The 12,436-nt window shown below is 35.9% G+C and overlaps 1 protein-coding gene across 1 annotated transcript; it reads right to left on the bottom strand.

Annotated features, from left to right (window-relative positions):
- Positions 1-7,156: 7,156 nt before the first annotated feature.
- Positions 7,157-7,839, bottom strand: LOC117907389. Its single transcript, XM_034820919.1, has 3 exons — positions 7,702-7,839; positions 7,386-7,474; positions 7,157-7,301 (listed from the first exon to the last, which is right to left on the bottom strand). Exons 1-3 carry the CDS (start codon positions 7,837-7,839, stop codon positions 7,157-7,159), a joined length of 372 nt encoding a protein of 123 aa, XP_034676810.1.
- Between the last annotated feature and the right edge of the window lie 4,597 nt (positions 7,840-12,436).

Below are 12,436 nucleotides of genomic sequence, written 5' to 3'. Positions count from 1 at the left end.
TTTGCTTTTTCCTATGTTGCTGCTTATTTGTTCTCTGTATGTGTGTCTATGTCTCTGTCTATCTTTTTCTTGGTAGAACATCAAGCGAATCTAGGGTAAAACAATAATTATTGTGATGTTTCTGCAATCATCTTTTCTTATAACCGTGGAACTATTATTAGCTGTTATGTACATGTTATGTTCACTACAACACTAACTTCACTTTCCGAGACCATGTAATCATCACTATGTTTGTGGCATTGTTGTTGAGAATATATTTAGGTTGGAGATTTTTTGACTAATTCGCATACGATAAAAGTATGCTTTTGTTTCTAGTCCACACCCTTTCCATGTTTTAAATTGATTTCTAAACCTTGTAACACAAATTAAGAATTTTTTAATTAATTTCTAACTCTTGTAGCTTAAGTGTTTTATATTTTTCTTAATTTTTTTTAAATTATAATAAAATATAATAATTAATAGTTGCTTTATCTCTTTTTTAATTTTAAAAAAAAAATTTAAAGATAAATACAATAATTAATATTATATTAAATTTAAAGATAAAGAAAATTAATAGAATAAAAATATAAAGATAATATCAAAATCAATATCTTAAAAATCTAAAGATAAATGATAATAATTAATACACAAATTCAATTTTTGATATGAGAACAAAATTAAATGTGAATTATATTTTATCAATATCTAATTATTATAATTTTTTTACAATATTAAAATAAAAGACTTATAATAAATACGTTCTTCATGTATAATTAGCAATAATATCAAAGTAAGATAGCTTAATATCTTCTTAAATAGAAAAATTATAATAAATATGTTTCAATTACAATTAACCATGTAATATTATAGATAACTTAAAACTTACCTTACTATGCTTATATTTAATGTTAATTTTTAATTAATGCCATATCCAAATACTTGCGCTTATAGTTGAGATCCTTCTCAGTGAATCTCTGAGTTCTAGACTCCTAAGATTTTGGGATGCAAAGGATCTGACACCTAGACGTGTACCCGCAACCACCACCCTTACTTGAACCCACCCTTACCCGCAAACCGTCCTTTGGCTCTGTTTTGATCTCTATGGTTTCTCTTGTTTTTCTTTTCTATATTTCTTTCAGAAATTAAATTTTCTGCTACTATTTATTTATTTATCTTTCTCTTCTGGATAGTTCTTAAGCCTTTTATCTATAGTTATTGATTTGGTCATTGGAAGCTTGCTAAAACAGAAAGACATCATAGTTGTTAGCAATTCTGTTGTGGTACAATTTAGGAATTATTATTGGATTGGTTAGAAGCTAGGCACTCAGACATTTTATGGATATTGGTCATTTTTTTTTCTCTCCTCTGTAAACAAATAACTATGAAGTTAATCCTCTTTAACTGATACTTTCTCTTCTAGTTGTTGCTGGATAGAGATTGTTATTGAGACTTGAGAGCTTTAATCTTAATTGATGGAGATTTTAATAAAAATTCCCTTTGCATTTTACAGTATCTTTTGACGTTGTTGGGCTGTGGAAGCTTGCTAACTTGTGAAACAATAAACAGAGAACATTTAACTTAGCTCACCAAAGCTTTAATTATGACTACTTAGGGTTGGATACATGGCTTCTTTTCACATTTCATCTTATCTATGAAGAATTTGTTCAGAAGTTTGGGATTTTGTATTTAAACTGTAGGAATATCATTGGTTTGGTTAAAGATATCTTTGTAGGAAAATATTTGTGTGTTTTTATATAATTAACTTTTCTTTCTTGTCTTTCTAGAAGAGAAGAAAGTATATGGGGTGGGGTAGTGTTATGATTGGAAATTTTGTGTTTAGATTAATTGAGATGTTTTCAATTGTTTTTTGTTGCATTTTCTACTCTTCACCAATCCTATATAGAATATCACATGCCTACACAATCTATTAGTAAATACAGCTTCAAGTTCATATTGGATACTTACCACAATATGTTGTAGAGACTATATTATATCTGCATAACTTATGAATTCATTCAACTAGTCTTTGATCCAGCTACTTCACTCGTACTGCTATATGAATCCTTTGTTGCCAACCAACTTCATGTTTGAATCAGCCTTCACTGTCATGTTGTTTCTAGCCACCTCTACTCGCATGCTTAATGGTCAATAGTTGAACATAATATTTTGAGTGATAGAATCTGCATAGTCAAGGTATATGCTGTAATTTGATTGAGATTCGTTTATATTAGCTTCCAAATTCTTTCTTGTTGGTTCTTGCTTCTTAAAAGTTGTCTTCAATGCTTATTTTGGCCTCCCTTTTCATAGCCCTTGAAACCTGGTTGGCGTAGCAAAGTGTTGGGGTGGGATCCTTGTAGGTTTCCACTTTATTTTCAGGAGAGGGCAAAAATATTACATCATAAAATGTTTGTTTTGTTGTCATATTTATTTCCAATTATAAGTGACTTTAACTTCTTCTTGTTCAAACATACCAGAAGAGCCCTATGTTATTTACAATAAACATTAATCCTTCTTACCTTATTCATTATGTACTATATCTAAGCTTTTACATTCCTCTCATGTCCTTTTTCTCTTCCCATTCTCAACTTCTCCTTGTTCGACTACAGATATATACGGACTTTTTGAAGAAACCAACTTTGTAGCATTCATAGATTACTTGGGAACTGTTTTTGAGGTATTCTCTTTTTCCTATGCTCCTTCTTCTTTCTTCTTTGTGTGTATGTCTCTGTCTCTCTCTCATTTTCTTGCGAGAACATCATGCAAATGTAGGGAAAACCCATAATTATTGTGATGTTTCTGCAATCAACTTTTCTTCCTAACTATGCAACTATTATCATCTATTATGTTCGCTAAGACAGTAACTTATTTGTTTATAGTCAGTCCCATTAATCACTCACTATTTACCACATATTTTTGCTTTGTCATTGTCACCAAAATTGCTTTCAATTTCTTACCTTGAAAGGATGAGCTGATTGAATATTAACTCTATGAACGAATTTGATGCATTATACAAATTGATTCGAAAAAAACTATAATATGGGATTTATTGAGATCTTTGTGAAGATACGATGGCTTTTCACTTTCGAATCAAGGTCCATCTATAAACACATTAGGGCTAGGTATACACTACAAAGTTAAGATAGAAAGTTATGTACATGAAAGTGAGAGTGAGAGTCATAAACTAATTGCATCAAAAGAATGTCCCTCTTCGATATTGTGCGATCATTTACCTATTAATGTCTTGTCCCTGGTAAAAGGTTCTTTTCGATAACTGTTATAAGATGTAATTATGTTTTTAGGATGATGAGGAATGGAAGTGGAAATAAACATAGAAAATCAGTTGGAGATGAGGACATGGGAAAGGTGGATAGAAAGGAAGCCACCATTCATATTCCTTAAGCAACTTCATGGCATTAGATTATGGATACATGTATATATTAAGGATTTGAATATAGAAAGGGGTCCTTCAATCCATGCTCCTCGTTTCCTCTATGTCTTATGTGTCACTAAGAAAAAAATCTTAAGACATTCGATTACCATCACATGGCCCGAGGATGACCCCTTTATGGCCTTCCTCTCCACCCCCTCTTCTCCTCTTTCCTTCATCATTATATTCATACATAATCCCTATTTACCTTTGTTGTCATTTTTTTGTAACAAGTTTCTATTTAATTAAGGTGATGGAAGAGGACATGTTCTGCTACATTCATGAAGGCGGTCACTAGTTAAATGTGTTGGAGGGTCTGTTCAATATCAGGGTGGTCGTAGCGAATCGATGGTTGTTAGCCGGCATGTGTCACATAGTGATTTCGTTTCAAAACTGTGTGATGCATGCACTTTGACCAGAATTCTATCAAATTGGAATTCACGGTCAAGTTTGAGCCATCATGTCTACTACCGTTGCAATGATGATGCAACCCTACTTAAGATGTTTCGATTCAACGAAATGTTTTGTCACGTCTATGTCTCATCATCAAGTGAAGTTGTTGAAGGCTGTATAGCACCGAATAGGTACTGATAGCCTTCCTAACATCACATCCACTATGTCTATTAACTTTTCTTCAAATATATGTAGATGGATGAATATTTTTTTTTTGTTTTTTTCCTTTGTAGTGCCCCTTCTCCTATTGTTGGTTCGAATTCTGCAAACCTACTTCCATCCGGTGGCATATGCCAATTAATATCTGTAATGACTCTCTTACAATTGAGTCATATGGGTTTTCCCATAGATGTGCGGAAGCAAATATACTCGAACGTGACTCAAGGCGGTTTGAAAATTCCATTATGGGTAGTGGACATACCTTCCCCAATGCTGCCGAGTTCCGTGATGCCGTTTATTTGATGTCAATTGCTAATAGATTCCGTTATCGCTTCAAGAGGAATAGTACGAAACACATGACAGTTGTTTGCACAGTTGCTCAATGTCCTTGGAAAGTCACAGCTCGTGCAATTGGGGATTCAAACATTGTCCAGGTTCACACTTTTCATAACCATCATAATCATAGTTTGGAAGATGTTGCTGCATGCCAACCTTTAGTGAGATCTAATCGGGCTTCATTGCTTATTGATGATGTCATCCGGTCCACTCCCAATTACCAACCCCGCCAAATTTGTAAGGACTTTCAAAGGCAACATGGGATGCAATTGACGTATCTTCAAGCATGGAATATCAAGGAGAAGGCAAATGAGCGCATTTATGGAGAACCCAAATATTATTACAAATTGTTGCCTTGGATGTGTGAGAAAATGGTTGCAACAAATCCGGGAAGCATTATTGAGTTGGGGCATTCAAGTGATGGACATTTTGAGCAACTCTTTGTTGCTCATTCGGTATCTATCCAAGGGTTTGCAATGGGGTGTCGGCCAATCATAGCTATTGACTCCGCCCATATGAGTGGGCCATATAGGGGTGCATTATTTTCGGCGACCACATACGATGCTAATGATGCCATGTTCCCCTTAGCCTTTGGCGTGATGAGCTCAGAAAATTATGATGATTGGTCTTGGTTTTTGCAAAATTTGAAGAAGCTTGTTGGAGATAAGGAAGTCGTTATTATCTCGGATAGACATCCCGCTCTCCTTCGTAGTGTTCCTGAAGTGTTTGGGCTTGAAAATCATGCCTACTGTTACCGTCACTTGAAGGAAAATTTCAGCTCTTTCTTGAGCAAACATAACACAAGAGGGAACAAAGGTAAAGAAAATGCACTCCAATTCCTTGATAGTATTGCCTATGCAAGGTTAGAGCACGATTACAATGTTTCCATGATTGAACTACGGAAATACAATGACGCTTTGGCCAAATGGGTTGAAGAAAATGAACCCGAACATTGGGCTATGTCCAAATTCCCAAAACAAAGATGGGATAAAATGACCACAAACCTTGCCGAGTCGTTTAATGCTTGGCTAAGGAATGAAAGACATCACTCCATTTGTACATTTCTAATGGAGCATATGGCTAAGTTAGGTTCTATGCTTTTCAAACATAAAGAGGAATCAAACAATTGGAAGGGATGCATAGGGCCAAAATTGAAGAAAAAGTTCAGCAGAAAATTGCCAAGGGTGAGGTGTATCCGGTCACTCCTTTCATGAACGGAATATTTGGGGTTTCTATTGGAACCACCTTCTTGAATGTGGACATTATGAAGCGTACTTGCACATGTAGGGGTTGGGAAATGTTGGGCATCCCTTGTGAACATGCGGCAGCCGTTATTCTTTCCATTGGTCAGAATGTTGTTGATTTTGTTCAAGATTGGTACAAATTCCCAATGCAAGAGCTGATTTACTCGGGCTCCTTCTCCGGTATAGAGACCCATGACATGCCAATGGTCGGTAATGATGGTTTGGTTCTATCTATCACCGGTGAAGTTTTCCTCTCTCTTAACCCTCCCCATACCAAGCGGCCTCCCGGCAGACCAAGAAAGAAGCGCATTGAGTCCCAATTTCAAGATAAACGGACTGTCTCTTGCTCAAGATGTCATACTTCCGGGCACAATAGGAAAACGTGCAACAACCCTTTGTCTTAAGTGCAATGCTGTCACATTCTTCCATGACTGAAACTATGTGTTTTTTGTTTATCCATTACATGTTTTGAACACTCTTCTAAAGGTTGTTACCAACCGATAACACATATGTAACACTGATCATTGGTGTGTTGTAATGGGTAATATTACATCAAGAATTTTATCATAATTCCTTTTGCTTCATTTCTTAGTAGGCTAATCTTGTTGAAAACCATATAGTGGTGTACTTTTTTAATCCAATTTAAGGTATATTGTAAATATCAAGCTCCCATTTATTAAGAATTGTGTTGTACAATACTTGAACAAATGTTATTGGTGTACTAAACAAGCTTATATAGGTTGTAAATCAAAATCCATCATTCACAAACATAGGGACAACTGTTTTATGTAAACTTTATGAATTCTCTTTGACCTCTAAACTCATTTTTATTCTATTTGAGATTAATTCTGATCAACTGATACAAATGCAGTTTATACAAATCCAATTCTTTAAGAAAAATCTTCAACTGGTAAAGGTAGTCTTCTAGATACTGTAAGTATTAACTAGTGCTCTAGCCTTCCACTTGATCTTGCTGCCACATATTTTTCACATTTTACCAAGCAACATAATTTCGGCTGAAAAGGATACAATCTTATGCAAGGTGGATATCTGATTGGCTATAGAATTGCCCTAATTTACATTGTTTAAGGCCTGAATTTGTATACATTTTCGCCTGAAATAACCTTACCAAAACATGTTTTGAAGTGCCTTAATACCAAATATGTAGGCTTTCAATGGCAAAAACTCAGTGAATGAATTCAATAGCCAACAAAAACCACTATATAAACAATATCTAATACAATGAGAGACAAATAGCTCAATCTTTCCACAAAATTGACATCAATTGAGGTCTCTTTTCTTTTCACCTGGAAGAGATAGCGCTAAAGGAAACTATTCTGTTTCTTGTCGATAACAAATACAGTAGAAGAATGCTGCTTATTTTGTTGCTCTTGTTCTGACTAAAACAGTCCTTTTGCCCTCCCAAAGGTACATTATACAAAGCCAAGCATGAAAGATATCCCAAATCTAAATAAAACAGAAATTAGGACCTAAGACCATCTTAAAAGGTTCAAGTAAAGAAAAAGAACCCAAAGAGGTTAGGGGAAAAAAGAAATAATCATACCCCCAAAGAAAATGTAGATAGTGATGAGCTCCGAAATGTAACAAAGCCCGCAAGTAGTTCATCAGAATAAAGATCAGACCAGAACACGAAGTATAATGACATAACTGTAATAAAAATGGCATGGAAAGTAGATATAGACCTGCAACAACAGTAAAGACAGATATAAAAATTATAGAATAATGTAAGATAAATAAATTTGAACTAAGTGGAAATATTTACACACCGGTTATTCCACTCATTACGTTGGACTTTTGAAAGGCTGGAAAAGCTCTTAAAATGAACTGCACTGATCAACTGAGTAAGATCATAGACCTGGAAAAGAGAGAATTCTAAGAGGAAACAAAGGAATAAAAATATAAAAATAAAATGTAAAAAGAGCCTCAAAACTTGTTTTAAAAAGAAAAGAAAAAAAATAGGAGGAAAACCTAAAGAACTAAGATTTGATTTTATATGCAGCAAATGTAAATAATAGCTCTAATTGGACTAATTTATGTGCACCTATTATACTGGAACCATTAAAAGGAATGATGAGAACATACCATCTTGCAAGCAACAAGACCACCGATAATCGAAGCATAGGGTATAAAATAATCTGCTAGCACATATTCCTTAAGAAGAGCTCCAGCCTGATTCTGGTAAGATTTGATCTCCATAGCTGCTGTTTTGGAAGGCAGCATTACATCTTACTAACAAGCCAACATTGCAAACAAGAAGCCCTAGTTGTTGCCTAACTTTCTGTATCCTCTTATTATCTCTGTCCTTCCTTTTCTCTTTGTGAATGAATAAGGAAGAATATACAAAAGGAAATGACATAAGCAATTAAGGTGAGATAAATCTCAAACTTGCTATTTTTGAAGTGATTGTACTCAACAGCCCAGTGCAGTAACCAAAATCAATATTTTATCAGAAACAAGAGGCTATTATTTTGATTTTATACAATTTAAGGTAAAGGATAGAACATTACATCATTGTTTTTCACCCAAGATCAAAAGAAAAAAAAAAAAAAGAGAGAGAGAGAGAGAGAACAAAGACTAAATGAGATGCAGAACAATCGACTCTTTTACATCTCTGAAAAGGCTATGCTATTAAAAAAGCTAAATAATGTGAAAAGCAAACCCTAAAAAAGAATAGTCATTTTCAATAATAGACACATTTCAATCTCAAAAGACTGGTAAAGACCTAGAGAATATGGTCCATCTACAACACCAAAACCAAGCTTGTATATAGGCATTCCTTTTACAGGAGTAAGTAGAATTTAAATGCTCAGTGCTACATCAGGGGCTGAACTATCTGAGGATCAGAATGGGGCCATGAGATCCATAAAATTTTGAAAAATTCTTAGACAAGCTCCTCCAGTTGGTATAACTGCATTTAGAACTTTTTTTTTTCCCAAACAAATATACAGTTGGAGCACTCTGTTAAGCAGATTCATCTTCTGGCAGGACCACCACCATCTCCAAGCCTCTGACAATTCTCGCTTTTAGGATACACAATTTTTGTATTTGTCATGTTTCCTCCTCCTCCCTTTCCTGTAAATGGTGGAAAAGAAGGTCCTTTCCTCTATGTATTTCCCATTTTGCTCAAACTCATTCATATACACAATTCTCGGTTTTTTTTTTCTTTTGATGTGCCTATTGTTTTGAGTGAATTCACATAGTCATTTTCTGATCATACAAATTCGATCTAAAGGGTAAAGCCTCAACAGCTCAAGGGCAGTGAAGCTAGGGGAACAATATATTCTGTTTACAATGATTCTTATTATATATATTCTTCCTGTAAAAGAAGTTCCACGGCTTGCTCATTACATCAATTATTTATCTTCTGAAACTTAAAGTCCACAAAATGGTGAATGCATTGGTCCAATAACGATACTCAACAATTATAAGTCTCAACTGATGAAATCAGCCTTAGCATATTATATAACAACCACCCATGGCATGCATATCAACTTCATAATAATAGTAAAACTATTTCATGTTTATAATAAATAGAGTACTCCCCCATGTCTCCCTTTTTTCTCCTTCAGTTGAGAAAAGATACTTGGAATTTAATATGTCTTGAGAGTTTTGTTACAATTATTGACAAAAGGTACTGGAGCTTTCCATAGTTTCTTTCAGCCAATGCATGATAGAACAAATTTAAAGTATGTAATCACATCATAAGCAACATTATCCCTATATCTATAGTAAAGCATCATTCAGTAGAGCTCAACAAGTTCATCAAACACCCTGATCATTGTGAGTCACTGTATGCTTACAAGAAGTGTCAATGATATGATTGACAATGGAAATCAAGTTTAAAAAGAATAGCCAAACATGATTACATTTCTAAGATACTGTGACAATGCTAAATGTAGTTGGTGCATAAGGGTAACTATTCAGACATAAATCCTACCATTTCAATCTCTGCATATATAGCTAATCATTCACCCAAACACAGAATATTGAGATTTTATTTTGATTTCCATACTATGCTGTGTTATAAGACAGCACCAAGCTATATTTTTCACCAATAAGAAATCATTTCCAGACCCCGGAAAACATTTTGATTGGTCAAAATTGATTCATGTCAGAGAAGCATTACCAAGAAAAAGCAAAAGCATTCACCACAGACTATAATCAAATTGTGTGTGAGAGAGATGCTGAATTGGTATGATTTTGTTAAGATGTTAATTTTTCTTGTTACTTTTCTTTCCCTTTCACTAAAAATTTCAAGGCAGTATAATCCCCAAAAGAATTAGAAATTTTCGTATCAGTATCTTGTAAGGAAACATAATTATCATTATCAAAACCTTTATAATTAGATCAAGTGGAAAGTTAGAGCACTAGTTAAGATTGTTATGCTGTTAATGAAGAATACATATATAAAACTGCTCATTTCATTGTGCAGATGCAGCATCTACCCCTTATATTGCTATTATCACGGTGATGCTCCATTCACAATCTCTTGGTGCATAATTTTCCCCAACTACTAGTCTACACCGTTGCTGAAAATACTCAAGGAAAAGAAGCACTTCATTTATTAAGCACATGGATAGCAGACAAAGGAAGCGGAGAAGCCATGTTCCACCAAGATTTGAAGCGGTAAAATATTTGATAGCCCTTTAACCTACTTTTAAAACTATTACTCTTGAGGCTTAACTTTGGAATTGTGACATATTTGTAATATATTTTTCTTCTTTCATGTTGTAGGTTAAGTTACCAAAATCCCGCTGCTCGGGAAAGAAATTCCTATCAATCATGGATACCCTCCCAATGGATAAGAAGAATGCCATCAGTGATATGGGATTCGGAGGCTTGCTGCAGCTTGGTTGTAAAGAATTGCGTTATGAGCTAATAACGTGGATAGTGGCCAGCTACGACATTGGCTACCACCGCTTATGCATGGATACAAGAGTTGCTGTCCCAGTCACGCCCAAAGATGTTAGAGAGGTGCTAGGCATCCCGGACAATGGCGTTGACATTCTCATCTACAATAGGCGTGGCACACCCAACCGCACATACGACATCAAAATATTGGAAGCTAATTTGCGTGATCTACCAATTGGCGAAGAATTCATGAAATCCTTCCTCATTTTCGCATGTGCCACTATCCTTGCCCCCAACTCAAAACAAGAAGGTATGCATGACTTGTGGGACACGGTTTGGGATAGTGAAGTGGGGGTGCGCAAAAATTGGGCCAAGTTTGTTCTCCAATATGTCGAGGATGGGATAAGGGACTATCGTACAAGCCGCTCGACATACATTAGAGGTTGTGTCTTGTTTCTTCAGGTATTCATTTCTCAACCTCTCCACATTAATGTCATATGCGTCTACCAAAATAATTTCTTCTTTTGTTGATCTTGTAATAGCTTCTCTAACCAACTTATATTTGGTTCCCACTTCATAGCTTTTCTATCTTAGCAAGTTCTCTATGCCGGCTTTCCAAGTTGAAGTCCGCAGTCCACTTTCGGCTGCATGGACAGATGAGCAAGTCAAGAGGCGCTTGGCTGCCGAAATACACACCTATGGCAATTATGGCCATGTCCAGGTATGCTAAAATTCAGCCCTCCAAAAACGTAGTTGGGTGTTATCATTAATTTATGTTTCAAAGTAATCATCAATGTTTGTTTGATGTATGGGCAGGTCATACAGGAAAGCAAACCTTCTGCACAAAATGATGGACATCCATACGAGGCGGGTTCCTCACACTCTGATGACCCAACTGAGGTACGCCATGGCACTACGACTTTATGACTTTACAAACAAACTTGAGCACCATCCTCATTCTAGTTGATTGTACTAATTGATATTCCTTCTCCCTAACACTAGACCATTGAAGCTCGGCTGAGTCGGAATTCTGAACATCTTATGAGCCTTGCTTCATCTGTGGCACAAGACATTGCCACACTACGTGCAAGGTCCAGTGGAGGACAAAGTGGGTGTGCACTCACCCCACCACAAGAAGCTGTGAATGTAGAAAGAAAGAAAGACGAGGGAAGCACCGGTGTGCATCCTTGTAGTGATGAAATGATGAGAAAAGGATCCGGTGCCGCAAGCACTCATTCTGGCCAGCAAAGAGTCACCGATGCAGCAGTAGATGATGGCCCATGTATTGACCACGACACATTCCCACCTTCACAAAAGAGTGCTGAGTTGCAATCACTTAAAGGGGTGCAAATTGGAGTTCAAGAAGGCTGTGGCAGCAAAGAGCCTACTCCTACCCCTAGGCGGAGAGTTAAACACACAGCGAAAAGGCTTGTTAAGCCAGCCGCCATTTGCAAATCCCCTTTCGTCTCGCAATGTGTTCAACTATTTCCTAAAATCAGCCAACAAGAAAGGTTGGTTGCGGATTATGCGTTGTCAGAAGACGGTGAGCCAAGGTACTTCACATGAATTCACCATTTATTGTTAAAGTTGACATTATTGTTAATGTTTATGGCTATTGACTTAACACATTTTTGACAATGCAGCGAGATCTTGTGCGATATGCATGGCACATATATAACACGGGATGAGCTTTCTTCGCTCAATGGAGGCCGTTGGGTAAATAGTTCGGTATGTCTCAAAGAATTCTATTATGCCTTGGTTGTTATATAAGATGCACATTATTATGTTTTATGGTCATTTACATGTGTACATTTTCAGGTTATCGGACTGGTCTGCCGAATGATGAATGCAGAACAAGATGTACCACCGCGCGCACACTATTTCGACCCATCATTCTCCGTGAGGCCTTAATCATAATTCTTTAATGCGTTTATCTATTATTTTAAATTGGAGACTATGTGGTGAG

This window comes from Vitis riparia, chromosome 18 (genome assembly GCF_004353265.1).
Source record: "Vitis riparia cultivar Riparia Gloire de Montpellier isolate 1030 chromosome 18, EGFV_Vit.rip_1.0, whole genome shotgun sequence".
Classification (NCBI taxonomy): domain Eukaryota; kingdom Viridiplantae; phylum Streptophyta; class Magnoliopsida; order Vitales; family Vitaceae; genus Vitis; species Vitis riparia.
Note: the sequence above shows the minus strand (reverse complement) of the source record. Positions and strands in the feature narration are given on the sequence as shown.